The sequence below is a fragment of the Ursus maritimus genome, unplaced genomic scaffold, assembly GCF_017311325.1.
Source record: "Ursus maritimus isolate PB19 unplaced genomic scaffold, ASM1731132v1 scaffold_13, whole genome shotgun sequence".
Lineage (NCBI taxonomy): Eukaryota > Metazoa > Chordata > Mammalia > Carnivora > Ursidae > Ursus > Ursus maritimus.
Window position 1 is genome coordinate 30,230,458 of NW_024423675.1, and position 18,886 is coordinate 30,249,343.

At 36.3% G+C, this 18,886-nt stretch overlaps 1 protein-coding gene across 1 annotated transcript in view; it reads right to left on the reverse strand.

The window, feature by feature from the left end:
• The window catches only part of TBC1D32 (TBC1 domain family member 32), a 210,699-nt gene that overhangs the window by 165,070 nt on the left and 26,743 nt on the right, over nucleotides 1-18,886 (reverse strand). The window contains exons 7-14 of the mRNA XM_040627729.1: nucleotides 17,108-17,186; nucleotides 16,900-17,003; nucleotides 16,746-16,807; nucleotides 15,993-16,137; nucleotides 13,396-13,455; nucleotides 7,466-7,556; nucleotides 4,307-4,447; nucleotides 1,586-1,678 (exon numbers count right to left, since the gene is read on the reverse strand). Coding sequence (XP_040483663.1) covers nucleotides 1,586-1,678; nucleotides 4,307-4,447; nucleotides 7,466-7,556; nucleotides 13,396-13,455; nucleotides 15,993-16,137; nucleotides 16,746-16,807; nucleotides 16,900-17,003; nucleotides 17,108-17,186 — 775 coding nt within the window. The remainder of the gene's footprint in view (nucleotides 1-1,585; nucleotides 1,679-4,306; nucleotides 4,448-7,465; nucleotides 7,557-13,395; nucleotides 13,456-15,992; nucleotides 16,138-16,745; nucleotides 16,808-16,899; nucleotides 17,004-17,107; nucleotides 17,187-18,886) is intronic.

Here is an 18,886-nt window from a genome sequence, read left to right on the forward strand (position 1 = left end):
GGGAATGAAACATGAGACACTATGGACTATGAGAAACAAACTGAGGGCCTCAGAGGGGAGGGGGGTGGGGGATTGGGATAGACCAGTGATGGGTAGTAAGGAGGGCACGTATTGCATGGTGCACTGGGTGTTATACGCAACTAATGAAGCATCGAACTTTACATCGGAATCCGGGGATGTACTGTATGGTGACTAACACAATATAATAAAAAATCATTTAAAAAATAAAAAAAATAATTATAAGAAGGAACATTTTTAACGAAGGAAGCACAGTATGTTATAGGAGCATATCGCAGGAGGACCTAAGCTACATGTTTATACATGAAAATGCTGTAACGGCAGAAAGAAGTTTGAGAGCCATTGTTTTTTTTGTTTTGTTTTGTTTTTTAAAGATTTTATTTATTTATTTGACAGAGACAGAGACAGCCAGCGAGAGAGGGAACACAAGCAGGGGGAGGGGGAGAGGAAGAAGCAGGCTCATAGCGTTGGAGCCTGATGTGGGGCTCGATCCCATAACGCCAGGATCACGTCCTGAGCCGAAGGCAGAGAAGGCAGACGCTTAACCGCTGTGCCACCCAGGCGCCCCGAGAGCCATTGTTAAGACTAATAAGGTGTTATAATTACATAAATAAAACAAACCGATTGATAGATGCATATAGCATTAATATATATATGGCCCAAACCATTTTTTTTTTCCTTTGGTTCACTTGAATTTTTCTCAGAATTTTGCCAGCATTTCTACGGTAACTTCCAGGTTTAGAACACTATGAGTCTATAGATGATGGGTTTTTTTTTTTTAAGATTTTATTTATTTATTTGACAGAGAAAGACAGCCAGCGAGAGAGGGAACACAAGCAGGGGAGTGGGAGAGGAGGAAGCAGGCTCCCAGCAGAGGAGCCCGATGTGGGGCTCTACCCCAGAACGCTGGGATCACGCCCTGAGCCGAAGGCAGATGCTTAAGGACTGCGCCACCCATGCGCCCCAATGGGAGTGTTTTTTTATTAAAGTGTTCTACTTTGTAAACTTTCATTGATATTCAAAGGAAAAAGTGTAAGTTATCTTTTAAATGTTAATATTTTAAACCACATTTTTATAAGCCAGTCAACAGCTAAAGACTGAAAGTTATTACACTGAAGAACATGAAGTTTGTTTTTGTTTTTGCTCTATTCCTTAATAAGAGAAGATCTGAAGTTCTAGATGTGAGCTAAAACAAGCAGGCTGATCAAAACATCAGGCAAGTATAAAGCATAGAAAACAGCAAGAAAGAACACGTTAGTACCTATCAATCAAACTTCCCTTAATAGCATTTCTTAAGAACATCCTGATCTTAAGAACAACATTAAAATTCTCAGCCAAATTGATTGTACATAAAAAGGGAGTAAATTAGGAACATCTTAAAACATCAATGAACAAAATTAAATTTCATGGGTTACTTCCAGGACCAATGTAATTTGTTATGAATAATACTGCATCTTAGGAAATCTCTTTACCAAACTAGGTCAGTCACTCAAAAGGTCTAGACAATAGAATACTAAGTATTTTTAGAGGTTTTCTATTACGCTATTTAAAATAGAAGCAGAATTACCTAAATGTGCAGCCGATGTCATCTTTGGACAACTCGGTGAGTAATAGATAAGTTGGGTAAACAGAACCAGAAGATCTGTAAGGGACACTAAATCTTCGAAAAGGAAAAAGGAAAAAGATTATTTTTTAGTATATACTTACAACTTAGAAAAATTTAACTGAGTTGCCCATCCTCCTGAGTTTTCAGAGACTGTGGTAAAATTAGGGAGAAGGGATCTGGAACCCCACACAGAAGACCCCAGGAAAACAAATTAGACATGGGAAGTTAAAAAGTGTTAGGGACAGTAAACCAGCAGGTGCTATGCGCAGGTGCAGTTTTACCACTTATGGTGGACCTGTCACTTCATATAAACCTACGGCAGGAAGATCTAGGAATCTCATCAGGACCATGAGTTTCTTAGGAATGATAAAATTCAGCTTCATATGTTGTTTCAGCCAACTTATCTATATAGAACTGTAGAACAGGTATCAAACTTTCTAGGAAATATTTTAGGCTTAACGGCCAAACTGTTTCTGTTACAAATACTCAATTAAGACATCGGAAAGTAGCCATAGACAATTTGCAAATGAACAAGTATGGTGGTCTTCCAGTAAGACTTTACATACACCAAAATTTTAATTTTATTCCACATGTCACAAAATAGTCTTATAATTTTTTCCAGTAGTTAGCTCACAAGCCATACAAAACAGTACCAGATTTGGCCCATGGGTTGTAATTTACCAACCCCTGCTGCAGAATCTTTTCATCAAGATTCTGGTGAAAATGCAGGTGAAATGTAGAGGTAAATGTTGACTTATGCTAATACAGTAGAACAAGGCTCTCAAAACTGTGTTTTGAGATGACCTGTGACATTCGTCAGGCCAAAAGGTCGATGTTAAAAGTCAACATAAAGTGCTAAGTTACAGATATAGACATATAAACTTCAGTTCAATACTTGCAGGAACATCACAAGTATTTATTAATCTTGCTATTTCTGTAAAGTTCAACAATACCCCATAAAATCGAAGCTCTTTTTTTTTTTTTAAGATTTTATTCATTTATTTGACAGACAGAGACAGCCAGTGAGAGAGGGAACACAAGCAGGGGGAGTGGGAGCGGAAGAAGCAGGCTCCCAGCGGAAGAGCCCGATGTGGAGCTCGATCCCAGAACGCCGGGATCACGCCCTGAGCCGAAAGCAGACACTTAACGACTGCGCCACCCAGGCACCCCTGGAAGCTCTTTTCTTGAAAGTCCATTCTCTAAGTGCTCATTATGCCTAGAATTACATGACCACAGGATAAATAAGTACATAAAACAGTTTTTGTTGAGGAGCTCACAACCAGCATAACTGAGGAGAAAACCTTAAGTAAAACAACTAAGAAACAGTACAAAAGTGTTCAAAATGAAGATACTCCAGAACAGGATTGGCAAACAATAGCAATTATGGCCTAATTTTGTAAGGCTCGCAAGCTAAAAATGCTTTGTTCTGTTTTGTTTTACACTTTTAAAGGTGTGTAAAGTGTGTTAAGGGTCTCCCAAACCATACCCAGATTCAATGATTCACTAGGAGAACTCAACATACAGTTATACTCCCAGCAATGATATATCACAAGAAGATACAAAACAAAAGGGTATGAGGTGAAGTCCAGGTGCAAGCGTCCAAGGGTCCTCTCCCAGAGAAGTCACATAAAATACACTTAATTCTTCCAGCAACAAACTGTGACAACGCGTGTAAAATGTTGTCTACCAAGAAGCTCCTTAGAGACTCAGTGCCCAAGCTTTTTTCTGGGAGCTGATGATGTAAGCACCCTTGCCTAGCACATACCAGGATTCCAGACTCCCAGAAGGAAAGCAAGTATTCGGTATAAACTATAGTGTGTATACAAACAGTTTAGGTGGGCACAGTGAACCACTCTTACCAGTTCTGGGAAGAGTGAGAAATCCAAGTTCCCAGATGCCAGCTAGCACAACCTTGCAAGCAGTCCTTCCTAAGGATAGAAGTCTCAGGGCTGCTGTGATAACTCCTTTGCACACATGAGAACATGAATACACAAATACACAGGATATGCAACAGAGATAGCACGTGGCCCACAAAACCAAAAATACTATCTGACGCATTACAGAAAAAGTTTGCTGGTCGCTAGAGTATATTCCTAGTATACACTTAAAGTTTTAAGGGAGGCAGAAAAGTAATAGCATGTGCTGAAGTTTGATAGGGAAAACTTTAAAAATAGGAGTTAGGGTAACACAGTAATATATCAAATGGTACAGGGCTTTGCAGTTTATAAAACAGTATTCTGAAACCTCATCTCTGATCATCACAAAAACTGTGTGAGCTCAGTATCACTGATATTATTCCATTTTTGTGATTAAAAAAAACAAGCAGTGGTTAAGTGAGTTGCCCAAAGGTCACAGCCAGTTTATAAGGGAACTAGAATTTAAACAAGGTCTTCTAGTTCTGAATCCAGATCTGGATCGTTCAGTATGTCTAGGATTTTGAAAGACAGGAAGAAATAAGGAAAGCATTAAAGGCTGGATGAATAGAAAAAATCAGAATGTAGGGGAAAAGCACATACTGATAAGAGCAAATGTAATACTTCAAGGTATACAAGCCATCAGTAGACTAAAAGGTATGTCAGTAAGTATCCTAGGAGAGACCATGCAAAATCTCTGAAGTTTAGTAATTCACAGCACATAAACCTTACCAAGCTGAACATATTTGTTTCTCCTAATTGTACGTACCTTTTCTATTCTTCAGCTTTATGGGAAATAGCCGTCTGCCTTGTGTATAGATCAATAACCTTCCTAAAAGGCACAGTGAGTGAATGAAATAAATATATTGTAATTCTTGTCCTGAGTAGTAGAAGGTTTTCTGTTTGTTCCCTTAAAAGAGAGGCAAATAAATACATTTACTTTAATGTTATTATATTTTAGATAGTACTTATCTTCATTCCCTTCCAAACATTTTAAACAAGATTGCAGTCTATGATGAAGACTCTGTTGGTGTTTAAAAAAAAAAAAAAAAGAGTTTATTATCTTTCCTAAGATCCTATAACACCTAAATCTCTGGGGAAAAGCATTCATCACATTATTTAAGCTCAGGAAAGGGTAAGATGCATACCGTATTCATTCTAAAACAGCATAAGATTGTCAAAATTATCACGTTATCAAGACGAACTTCAAGAATAAGTTAAGGGAGGAAGTCAATAGAAAATATTACTGTTTAATTCTACCAATTAAAAGTCAATACTATAAAAGACTGTATTTATAACCATGTTAGCAAATGAAATTAGAATCTGTAAAATATATACACGTAATATATATCATTCATCCATACATTTAAGATCTACCGAGTACCTGTTTGATTAAAGACTTTGAACTATTTGCTGGTGTCAAAAACCAGTAAGAAGCATGAAACTGGGCTGCCAATTCAGAATATGGCAGTTTGGTATGACCAGAACTTGAGGAGGACAAGTGGCAGAGACAAGAGGCTAGAGGGGAGCAGGGGCAGACCACAGAGGACTAAGCTGCAGAAGGAAAATGGATTTTATTATAGAAGCAATTGAAATGATATTAAAGGCTTGTAAGCATGAAAGCAATCCAATATGCACATAAAAAACTAACCCTGATGGTAGCATAAAAGGCAGATGGTAGAAGGTGAAGGTCTGAAATGACACTAAAAAAATCATGAGCAAAAGCATCAGCAACAAGAATGGAGAAGAGCAGACAGATAAATCTTTAAGAAAATTAAGTCAATAGGCTTTAGACAGGACTACATGGGGACTGGGAAAGAATAAGAAAATTCTCAAGTTCCTACCTCAACATCTGTATACATAGTGAATTTGTATTCTATTTAATTAATTCTAAAGGAGAAAGGAGGGGGAAACCAGTCTAGATACAGAAGAAAGTGACTTCAGTCCTTGATATTTTAATATTAAAGTGCCCATGGAGCACCCAGATTGATATTCTAAGTATGATACGGGTATATGGATCTGGAATTCTGGAAAGTGACAGACTTACCTACTTCAGAGTATTTAAAACCACGAAAGTACATGGGCCCCCCAAGAGAGAACAGGTACACTACGGTGAGAAAAAAAAGGGCAAAACCTTTGTGAGTACATATTACAAAGAAAGAGCCTTTCCAGTGATATGAGGATTCCTGATGAGAATGAGGAAATCCGAGAAAGAATGGTACCATGAAGAAGTGAGAAAGGGTCAACAGAGACAAAGCCTGTAAAATTAGGACAAGAAAGAGAGGAAACTGATAATGCGAAGATCATGGAGCACTAGATATTGCCTCATTTCCATTGCTGCAAAGTGAGTAAGAGGTAAAGAAATGGGGCCTGGGTGTATTTAGGATACTTAGAAGAGTTTTCTCTGCAGGGAAGGTTTTCTGCAGGAGGGTCACAGGATGCAGGGGAAGTACCAATAGAAAGGGAGACACAGTAACAAGTGAAGCAATGTCATGGTTCTAAAACAGAAACAAAACCCAAAGAACACTAGAGGAGAAAAAAAATCAAGAACAAAAATCAATCTGGAAAGGAATACCTCTTCAGTGCAGTCCAAAGAAAAGGGATATTGATAAGGGCATATAAACATGCATTTGTATGCTCAGAAGCAGGACATTTGGGGAATTCATAGCTGCCAAGTTCCACTTTTCTTAGTGCAGTAGGATACGAAGTCTCCTCTTGAAAGAAAAGTGGGCCAGGGCAAAGCAGGGCCCTTGATAAGACTGATGAAAGCTTGCAAAGCTATTGTGGACACTGAAGAAAGAGTATCTAAGAGGATGCAACACAGCTGCTATGGTTAGAAAAGTATGTATGCCCACTAAGTACGTAACAAATGCTCTCTGCTCAATTTCCTAAAGACCAGAGAAGATGGAAGACTTAACTGATCTAAAGATAAGAAACTGCAGACAGGAAACGCTGAAATGAAAGAGAAAGAGCAAGGATTCTGAAAGAAATGACAAAAAGGGGCACCCCAGGTCTTCACTAGATAGGGAAGAGGGCAAAGCCATGATGTCCCAGTAGAATAGTGGGGAGGGGGGAGGAAGCATTAGATATATAATTTTAATATCAAGAAATTTCAAAAATCCATAAATTTATAAAGGAGATAAGTTTATATAAACGTATCTTCCTCCTCTTAAATGAATTCTGGCTTCCGTACTCCCCCTTTACTACAAAACACTAGCTCTTGAAACCACTAATTATTGGTCTTTGACCATTTTTCTTGCTTGAGTTAGGTAAAGAATTTACCCAAGGATAATAAATAAATAAATAAATAAATAAATAAATAAGATTTTCATGTTCTCAGAGAACTTACTATTTGCTTAGAGAAGTGACAAAAGAGAATGAAAAAAGATTAAGAAAAGTGTATAGACATTGGTATGTAGCAGAATCTGACTACAAAAGAAGATCCACTTTAATTATTCCTGAGATTCAATAGAGTGATTAAGGCCAGATTATGAAACATCTAGGGTATTTTAGCTCAGAAAGAGGATAAGCAGACAGGAATCACAGGGTGGGATGTCCATTAACAAAACAACATTTTATAGAAATGTTCCTCCTACTAAAATGCATAAAGGACAATTAAATGGCTAATATGCCAGAGGAAAGAATGAGCAGTATATTATCACATTGTAACAGACTAGGACATATACTCTAGTATAAACCGAAGAACTGCATATGTAAGAATTCATATGCTAATGCATTAATTTCAAATGTACAGCTGTTATTAAAGTCATCATGATGCTTTAAATTTGTCTTTTAAATTTGTGAAAATATTTTATGTTAGCAGAAGTGATCTAAATTACCATGCTACTGACCATTAAAAAATAAGTTACTAAGCTATTAGTAAAAGGTATCATCCTTAAAAGTATGTAACAGAGAAAACAATACTTACCACAATGCTTTGAATGACCCAAAATCTCATCGGCTTTCATGGCTTCGCACAATTCCAAGTACTGAACACACTGCTGAACTGCTGTAGTTACCTAATAAAATAATAACTTATTAATTCTAGAAATTTACAGCCCCAAGCTCAAGCAGTTAAAAAAAAAAGTTAATTAAGGTTTTAAAAATATGCTGGGGGGCGCCTGGGTGGCACAGCGGTTAAGCGTCTGTCTTCGGCTCAGGGCGTGATCCCGGCGTTATGGGATTGAGCCCCACATCAGGCTCCTCCGCTATGAGCCTGCTTCTTCCTCTCCCACTCCCCCTGCTTGTGTTCCCTCTCTCGCTGGCTGTCTCTATCTCTGTTGAATAAATAATAAAATCTTTAAAAAAATAAAATAAAATAAAAAATAAAAATATGCTGGAAAAAATATAGGCCACTGAAGCTCAGCCTACCAGTTACATTTTAACTATGGCATCATTCTAGGAAACACCAAAAATACTTGTGGACCAAAAATATTGCTATAATGTCAGTGTCAATGGACAAAAATAGATACATCTTCATACTTTATAGTGAAAGATATTAAAATTCTGTGACCATGACATTAAGAACTCTCTTGCCAATATCCCCAGGTCCCTTGCCTCAGAGTCTTTTCTTCCTATCTAGCCAGCAGAATATGAACTAGATCAACCCTTCTGTTTATTAGGGAGCACTCCTTTATATATGCAGTAGATGGAAATACCAAAATATGTGTGTGTGTGTGTGTGTGTGTGTGTGTAAATTTTAAAGTATATGTGGCCCAACTTTTGAAAAGAAACATTGGGAAAAAGGAATGCAAACTCTATCCCTACTTTTCAGAATTGAAGATCAGATTTTGTGCATGTACAGTGGAACCTTTAAGACCATTTCATGCATTTGTCTTTTGCTTTGCAACAACTCCTTACATAAGGGCTTTAATCACAGCAGTGGTCTGGCACAATCACTTGCTAAAGCATTTCTTCTAGCTTCTCCTCCATACCCTCATAGCATTTTCTGCAAATGTGGAATGTCTGCACTGTCCAATACAGTGGCTACTAGCTATATGTGGCTACTGAAAACTTGAAATGTAATTAGGAAAACTGAGGGAATTGGGTATATTTAGTTGTATTTAATTGTAATTTAAAACTAATACATGGTTAGTGGCTACTCTGTGCAATTATATTACATTTATGAAATTAATAAATTTTAAGTAGGTAGCATTAAGCAACACAATTTATGTCCCTCCTGTCAATTTTTTTAAAGATTTTATTTATTTTATTTATTTATTTGAGAGAGAGAGAGAGCATGTACACAAGCATAGGGGGTAGGGGCAGAGGGAGAAGCAGACTCACTGCTGAGCAGGGAGCCTGATGTGGGGCTCCATTCCCAGGACCCTGGGATCATGACCTGAGCCGAAGGAAGACACTTAACTGACTGAGCTACCCAGGCGCCCCCACACTGTCAATTTTTAAAAGCTGATAAATAAAGCTGAGAGCTTTATTTCCGTAGCATTGTAAAGTCATGAGCTAGTTGAAAAGCATTTTGGCTATCAGCATAAATATTTAACTTTTTATTTTAATGACTTCATTCCCTGCCCAATCTACCCTTAAGAGAATGGCTTCTGAAATGGCCTTATCTAGTGTATTTCCTTTTTCTTGCCCTCTCAAAGTCATTTAAAATAAATACTGACAGCTAGAATTTAAATTTTCTCTTGGTTTTTCGCACACCCTGGTTTTTTATTAACTTCTGTCCCCTGCCCTTCCTCCATCTTAGGGGTTAGCAATTAAGTGTACCTGAGTCGCCATCCATCCTCTATTGATATGAACTCACTCATATTTTGTAAGTTTAGGAAAGCTTTTTAAGAAAAAAATGAGGTTTAAGTTAAAATCTCATGCAAGTTTGACCCATTATGTATAGGAAATATTTGATATAAAGTTCTTTACAATAAAGTAACTATTTTCAGACTAAAAATTGATTACGGTATAATTAACTCTTTTTTTATATTTTTTATTATGTTAGTCACCATACAGTATATCCTTAGTTTTTGATGTAATGTTCCATGATTCATTATTTGCGTATAACACCGAGAACACCATGCAATACATGCCCTCCTTAATACCCATCACCAGCCTATCCCAATCCCCACCCCCCTCCCCTCTGAAGCCCTCAGTTTGTTTCTCAGAGTCCATAGTCTCTCATGCTTCATTCCTTCTGTTCCCCCCCTTCATTCTTCCCTTCCTTCTCCTATCTTCCTATTTCCTATGTTCCATAAATGAGTGAAACCATGATAATTGTCTTTCTCTGCTTGACTTATTTCACTTAGCATAATCTCCTCCAGTCCCGTCCATGTTGCTGCAAATGTTGTAAAATCATTCTTTCTGATGGCTGAGTAATGTTCCATTGTAGATATGGACCACATTTTCTTAATCCAGTCATCTGCTGAAGGGCATCCCGGCTCCTTCCACAATTTAGCTATTGTGGACAATGCTGCTATGAACATTGGGGTGCATACGGCCCTTCTCTTCCCTACGTCTGTATCTTTGGGGTAAATACCCAGTAGTGCAATTGCTGGATCATAGTATAGCTCTATTTTTATCTTTTTAAGGGACCTCCACACTGTTTTCCAAAGGGGCTGTACCAACTTGCATTCCCACCAACAGTGTAAGAGGGATCCCCTTTCTCCACATCCTCTCCAACATTTGTTGTTTCTTGCCTTGTCAATTTTTGCCATTCTAACTGGTGTAAGGTGGTATCTCAATGTGGTTTTGATTTTAATTTCCCTGACAGCTAATGATTTTAAACATTTTTTCATGTGTCTGTTAGCTATTTGTATGTCTTCACTGGAAAAGTGTCTGTTCATACCTTCCGCCCATTTTTTCATTTGATTATTTGTTTCCTGTGTATTGAGTTTGAGAAGTTCTTTGCAGATCTTGGATACTAGTCTTTTATTGTAGTGTCATTTGCAAATATCTTCTCCCATTCCGTGGGCTGCCTCTTAGTTTTTTTCACTCTTTTGTTGGCTGTGCAGAAGCTTTTTATCTTGATGAAGTCCCACAAGTTCACTTTTTCTTTTGTTTCTCTTGCCTTTGGAGATATGTCATGAAAGAAGTTGCTGTGGCCGATGTCAAAGAGGTTGCTGTCTGTGTTCTCCTCTATGATTTTGATGATTCCTGTCTCACATAGAGGTCTTTCATCCCATTTGGATTTTATCTTTGTGTATGGTGTGAGAGAGTGGTCTAGTTTCATTCTTTTGCATATAAATGTCCGGTTTTCCCAGCACCATTTATTGAAGAGACTGTCTTTTTTCCCCACTGGATGTTTTTTCCTGCTTTGTCAAAGATGAGTTGCCCAAAGAGCCGAGGGTCTATTTCTGGGTTCTCTATTCTGCTCCATTGGTCTATGTGTCTGTTTTTGTGCCAGCACCATATTGTCTTTGTGATCACAGCTTTGTAGTATAGCTTGAAATCCGGCAACATGATGCCCCCAGCTTGTTTTTCCTTTTCAACAATTTCTTGGCCTTTCGGGGCCTTTTCTGGTTCCACACAAATTTAAGGGCTGTTTGTTCCAGTTCTTTGAAAAATGTCATTGTTATTTTGATCGGGATGGCATTGAAAGTGTAGATTGCTCTGGGTAGCATAGACATTTTAACTATGTTTATTCTTCCTATCCATGAGCATGGAATATCTTTCCATCTTTTTGTGTCTTCTTCAATGTCTTTCTAGAGTGATTTGTAGTTTCTAGAATATAGATCCTTTGCGTCTCTGGCTAAGTTAATACCAAGATAACGAAAGATTTTTGGTGCTATTGTAAATGGAATGGATTCCCTAATTTCTCTTTCTTCAGTCTCATTGTTCGTGTATAGAAATGCAACTGATTTCTGAGCATTGATTTTGTATCCTGCCACATTACTGAATTGCTCTATAAGTTCTAGTAGCTTGGAGGTGGAGTCTTTTGGGTTTTCCATATAGAGTATCAAATCACCTGCGAAGAGAGACAGTTTGACTTCTTCTTTGCCAGTTTGGATACCTTTTATCCCTTTTTGTTGTCTGATTGCTGTTGCAAGGACTTCTAGTACTATGATCATTTCAGACAGTTTTTTCCATTATTTACGAAGCAGCCCATGATAAGATGGAAATTTTCTGAGGCTAGCATGATAAGTTTCATGTTAGCAAGGCACAGTTAATGGCTTGAGGAGTGGAATCTGATTATGGTATAATTAACTCTTAAAAATTTGTTCCTTGGGGGCGCCTGGGTGGCACAGCGGTTAAGCGTCTGCCTTCGGCTCAGGGCGTGATCCCGGTGTTGTGGGATCGAGCCCCATATCAGGCTCTTCCTCTATGAGCCTGCTTCTTCCTCTCCCGCTCCCCCTGCTTGTGTTCCCTGTCTCACTGGCTGTCTCTATCTCTGTCAAATAAATAAATAAAATCTTTAAAAAAAAAAAAAAATTGTTCCTTGGGCACCTGGGTGGCTCAGTTGGTTAAGTGTCTGCCTTCAGCTCAGGTCACGATCCCAGGGTGTTGGGATGGAGCCCCACATCAAGCTCTCTGCTTGGCGGGGAGCCTGCTTCTCCCTGTCCCTCTGCCTGTCACTCCCCCTGCTTGTACACTCCCTCTCTCTCTCTGTGTGTCAAATGAATAAATAAAATCTTTAAAAACAAAATTTCCTCCTAATTTAAAAAGTTAATCTATCAGAAACATTTGCAATACTTCCACCCAGCCTCCTGTGATAGCAACAGTGAATTATGTATATGACGAACCAATGGGCGGGTGAATCACTGGGGTTTCTCCCCCCTTCCTCTAATCTGACAAGATCCGTATATATTCATATGGCAAAAATCTTCGTTTAAAATAGGAATGGGAGGGAAATGGGATGTGGAAGGATATTATTTCAATTTATTAAAAATTCTTAAACACTACTTTTTTTAGGATTTATCTGAGAGAGAGAGAGAGAGAGAGAGAGAGAGAAAGAGAGAGAGCAACCCTGCAAGTAGGGGGAGAGGCAGAGGAAGAAAGAGTGAGAATATCCAGCAGACTCCCCACTGAGCTTGGAGCCACCCTCTGTTGGAGATCATAACCTGAGCTGAAATCAACAGTCAGTCATTTAACTGACTGAAACACCCAGGGCCCCAAACACTTACTTCTACTAATAAATCCCCACTCTATTCTTCAACATTCCTCTCTTCTCCTTTCTGAAACTCAATGCTCTTGATTCTCAAACACACAAAAAAATTATTGTTCTTTCATTTTATGCTCTACTGCACTGACCCAGAAGTTCACAACTCTAGGAATATTTCCCTTGCCCTTTTAATCTCAAGATTCTAACTACAGAAATCATACTCATCATTTCAAATTCATATTAGAACTTTTAAAAATATTGTAATAAATTTCACATTTTATGTTTGTCAATTGTTACTAGATTTGATTGCTTTTCAATTTCTTTCAATGCCCTTACATACTATTCTACTAACAGCAAAAAATGTAGAAAATTTTGCTAATATATTTTACAGTATTAGTTTATATTTGGTGCAACTTGAATTAATTTTTGTAAATGCAAAAGCATTTATCATTTGAGTTTTTCATACAACTTTCAGTCAAAAGCATGGGTATATTTTACAGAACTAACTCCCGTACAAATACCTGATCTGAATTAAGTTACAATACCTAAAAACAGGGCTTATCTCAAACTAGCTTGTTAGCATGTCAATTTATTATGTAATTATGGATTTCCTAACTGTTATCCTGACTATAATTTAAGTCTCTACTCTTATCCTTTTATGTTTCACAGAATGGTAGTTTTAAAAAATCACATAAATGGGGGATTGTTTCATCAACCAAGATTAATTATCACTCAACTTTGCACATTCAACTTATTACATCTTATATCTTTTTGTGATATTATTTCTCAACATAAGGAAACAAACTTACCAGAGATTTATATTTCTTTTCCAGAAGTCTTAGTACTGCAGTTCTGCTATAATATGCATGCTAAAATTAGGAGAAAATGATATTTAATATTCAAGCTATACCAAAGTCTATTTTTCCTGCATCATTTCCAATAACATAAATTACCAACAACAGTTTTAAATTATTATAATCAGTACAAAACAGGCTTTTCTATGTACAATGGATTATGAGCATAGCAATCACAAAAATGCAAATGATATGAAAAAACTATGGATCATTTATTGACAGAACAGTAGAAAAAATATTCTGTCCCTCGACTGCAACCAGTTTCTGGGCTAAGTTATCTTAAAACCATTATCAACACACATATCTGAAGGAAAGATACAAAAGTGGGGGCGGAGGAAGAGCACAACCCTCACAATGAAGAGGATACTTTACTGTCTACATATGCAGAAGTCTGCCAAGCATGAAATGTTCTGAAAGAACAGTATCTTAATCATTTTCTGCCAATCATATATTTTAAGTGTTTCAAAGTGCCAAAAAATAATTCTCTCCTTAGAGCTAAATATAGTAGGATTAAAACATGCTTTTTATGCATTGCACAAAGGGGAAACTATACATAAATATTACTAAATTATATTAGGTAGCATGTATTTTAAATACAATGTAGCTTCTTCATTTTATTTAATAAAAACTATTAAACAGTATTATACTTGGTAAAAACTATCAGAATTAGGGGAAACAGAGTTTAACTAAATGGGGTATTGGTTAATTGAGGTTTACTAGAAACCCTGCGTGTTTTAACCCTAGTGGCGTAAAATGTTTTCAAAAACCATTAATCTTTTTTTCAGCTTTAAAAGAGAAATGTTAACCAACAATTCAACTTTTGACCATGTTCTGAAAAGAAATCCTCATAGGGCCTGCCTTAGACCAGTCACTATACTATATCCCTCAGGCCAAGTTCAGCCGCCACCTGATTTGGTACATAACGTTTTAGCGGAACAGTCACAACCATTCATTTATATATTATCTATGGATGCTTCCAGGTTACAACAGAATTGAGTGGGTGCAGAGACAGTACAGCCCACAAAAACAAAAATTTACTGTCTGGCCCTTTAGAAAGTCTGCCAACCTCTGACTTAGATGGGAATAGGATAATGTGATGAATTTTCATTAATACTAGAACACACTCAGGAGATGATTTTTTAAAAAATAATTTCCTGTTGGCTAGTTTTCCTGTGATCTGCTGCATACTTTTAAGAATCAAGTACTAACAATAAAAAATGTTAAGTGAAAAAATTATAAACAGAATAGGATTTTTCTTTAAAAGATTGTATTTATTTGTCAGAGAGAGACAGAGCACGCACAAACAGAGATGTGGCAAGCAGAGGGAGAAGCAGGCTCCCCACCGAGCAAGGAGCCCAATGAGGGACTCAATGCCAGGACGCTGGGATCATGACTGAAAGCAGACACTTAACTTACTGAGCCACCCAGGCGTCCCAACAGAATAGGATTTGTTATAGATCTAAACGGATAAATTTACAAGTGTATATAATGTGTCTACATAAACCAAAATCTTGATAGTTATACCTGTGTTGTAGAAATTTAATTTGTGGCTTTTACATATTTCACATGTTTTCTATAATGAAGGTATAATTTGATAATTAAAAATTAAGAAGAAAGTGTCGGATGTAAGAAACAAAGGGTTCAAGTTAATTAAATCGAGCAAACACTTATCAAACATAAACAGTATAGGCCAACTAGGGCTAAACCCTGGACAGAACTGGATTTTGGTTAATTAGGCATTATTATACAGTTTAGATAATAAAAGGCAAAACAAAAATAAAAATAAAAATAAGCCATCAACTAGGTAATGTCCAAACTGTGCCAAGCAGTAAATAAACACGTTGCTACTTTGCATGGCAAGTCACAGCCCCACCCTCCTCCCTTCCCCACAGCAACAAATACATAATGGCTGGCAGACCAGTTTTAGAGGGACAACCATGTGAGAATAATAAGCCAACACTGCTGCAGCCACTATCACACAGACCCCTCGTATTCCACAGCAGATGAGGGAGGTAACAGCATAAGAATCTCTTTTACTCTTAAATTAGTTTCAGTTCCAGAACAGTAATGAGCTCCACTGGAAATCACCGGCATTCAGGCATTAAACATTCTCCAAACTACAGGTTCAGAAGGAAGCAAATGAAAGGATATTTTCAGACATACCTTCTAAGTCAGAGAAAAATGAGCATTGAACTCACGTTCTACCATACCTGTTTAAAAAATCTGAAACCTTTAAACTAAAGAAGACTAGATTTTGGATAGATCATTCAGCTTAATAGATTCAAATGAATTATCATTTAAAATCCCATACTGGCTCTGTCACTTACTAGGTAAACAATCTTGAGTAAGTCACTTCTCCATGCCTCAGCTGCCACATCAGTAAAATGGGTTAATGACACCATCTATCCCACAGATTGTTATAAGATTTAAATGAGTTAACATGTAAAAGTGATCAGAACTCTAAGCACACAGTAAAAACTGGAATATTATCTATTCTTTGAAACAACCCAGCAATGCACTGAAAAGTATAAAAACATTCCATTTGTCTTTACCATCCACTTTTTGAACCACACGGCCTTGGTATCCACCAATGCAAAAAAGTAAATTGGATCCAAAATCTTTTGTGAGACAAGATGGCTCTGATCATGTTTAACTGATAATAAGGACAAAGTATTCTCCACAATTTCTTCCATATACCTTAAAGTTTGGAAACGAAACAGTTTTAGAAAAAAAAAAAAAATGCTATTACACATACAGACAGTACCAGTGATATATTTTATATTTATGGAATAATAAAGTGAAAATTTTTAGAAACAACTTTTCTTATGTTTCAGCACATTGGCAGAAGTAGGATTCACAGCCAATTTCTTCCTGGTTTTTATAAAACATACATTCTTTCTACTTCAACACTGGCTCTCCAAACTTAACTTTCCTTTTTAGGCTTCCATTTCTCTTAGAACCTTATTAAAAAATTTTAGAACTGCAAGTCAAAAGTTTAAAGAACACCTCAGGAACTTGTCCAAACTAGCAAAGACCAATAATAAAAGAATTGTAGGTTATAACAACCTCATTTTGCTTTGTTGTGATAAATAAATGGTATAAAATGATATTTGCATAGAGCCATTCATGTAGCTAAGCGCAAAACATGAAAAGCAAAATAAACTTATTAATCCCTTCCCAAAAATGTAAGTCAATTAAGACTGTCTCTATTCTTTCTTCTTGTAATGTACATGGGACAGTAACACCCCTATATTTTATACGGCATAACCTCTATATTTTATATTGGTATAAATTAGAGGACTTACTTTTCTGGGTGACGAATCCAGAAAGATGGAGCCTCTTTCTGATATTCATTTAGAAGACGAACCTGAAAAGCAGTGCATAACAGTTCTCAAAAATTAGAATTCTTAAATATAGAATTACTTAAATTTTTTAAAAAAGCATATAGCAACTGAATACCTTTTTAAGTAAGCAGATCACATTAGGATTACTTATATCTATACCAGTTGAAAGAGTAGGAATCTGACTTTCTCTAGAAAGAAAGTATAACTTCAAATATTTAGCTGAAAAGAAAAATTAGAAAATATGATATCGTTCATTTACAGTGTTTTCTGAAAAGTTATTTCCCATCCATTTTTTTAAGCACAAAAAAATTTAATAAACATACCTAAGCTTGTATAAATCTCCTTGGTCATATGTAATGGTGAAAGAGTAAATGTCTGTGCATAGAATTTTAAAATCCGGTCCTGTGGAAATGAAAAGATTTGCATCAGAGATTCTTACAAAAGTAGAATTTTTTTAATAGTGAAATTTTTTTAAATAGTGAAAAACTTAGAAAACAAACAAAATAAACCATTCAGAAACTTGAGGAGGAATGCACTTATAAATAAGAGCATAATCTTATGTTGGTCAGTAAAAAGTAAAATTGACCAAAACTACATGGGAGGGGAGAGAGTGAAGTTTGATAGAGTACGGTACAATGCAAAGGGATCAAGGGAAAAGTAGGGATACTAAACGGTTTAAAAAAACAAACAAAAAACACTCCACTCCTTTCCAAATCCAACATTTGTTGTTTTTTTTAATTACTTATATGGGTAGTTTCAGTAATTTGACATTTAGGACTCTTGTATTTTGCCTATTCCCAAGAAAAGTATTATTTAACACATTTTCCAAATTTACATTATTAAATCCTAACATAGAAACTATCAGAAGGTAAATGAATTAAATGTTGATAGATGTAGCTAGAAAAGTACTTGGCACTAGTAGGGCCTTACAAATGATAGCTATCATTTTCATTTTACCAACTTTAATATTATTATAAAATTAATCCTAATAGTGAAATTCAACATCCCATTAAAGAAAAACATAAGATCTCCTCAAGTGTTCTACTTTCGGGCCGGGGGGAGGGGGCGGGAGCGGATAACCTTTCCTATATCAAATGTTAGCATAATTAGAAAAAATGGTCGCTCAAATGACTAAAAATTTCCAATAACCCGAAGGAATTCCTACTGAATACAGGATATTAAATACTTTGAAAGTTTATTTTTATAGTTGCAGCAATTGATAATTTATCTGTCACACTTTTCAAACACTATAGGCTTTATTCGGTTACACGCAAGAGTCCTTTAGAATAGGAAATGAAGAAACAGAATCAAAATCAAGAATTTGGATCAAGTATAAATCCAAAATGAAAAGAATGCCATGCCCTGTTTTCTACTCCAAAATGACTGGTTCTATTACCATTTCTCCTCTATAACAACTTCTTCCAATTTTATTAAACATTGACAATACTCTTGCTGAATAATCTATAATGGCTAAAAAAAGTCACTTATACTGACCCATTAGGATATTTACTGTTTACAAATTTGTTACATAATTTTTAAAATAATAAAAGGAAACTTATCTGACCACTATTCTTTGTTAAGAAAAAATACAGAGAAATTTACAATTGTATTCCCTTTTAGAAAGCCTTGAAATGTTAAAAGTGACCCTGAAATATCTTTTTCCCTTTTGAAGTTCTTGGATCATTGAGTTTTTACAGAAGTCTGCATCGGCATCGGTGTCAGTAAGGTTGAACTGCATCCAGGTATTAGGTGATAGAACACATTTCCCCCCCTTAAAAAAACAATAAACCACTTGTTTTCAAATCACTTCTATTTACCAGTATAATTATATCTTCATTGATGGAAGAATGTGATTTTCAACAGACAAAGGTATTGAGTTTTTTTTTTTTTTTAATAATTGTTTACTCTCCGATTCCTCTGCTAGAATGTAAGTGCTATGAAGGCAAAGACTTCTGTCTTGCTCAGTGTGTTTTCAGCATCTAAACTAGAATGCTGCACATTGTTGGTAATCAATACGTGTTTGTTGAACAGCTAGCAAAATTTAACTACTGTGTTAATATCTTAAACACTGTAGAAAACACCATAACAATTTTAAAGCCAAA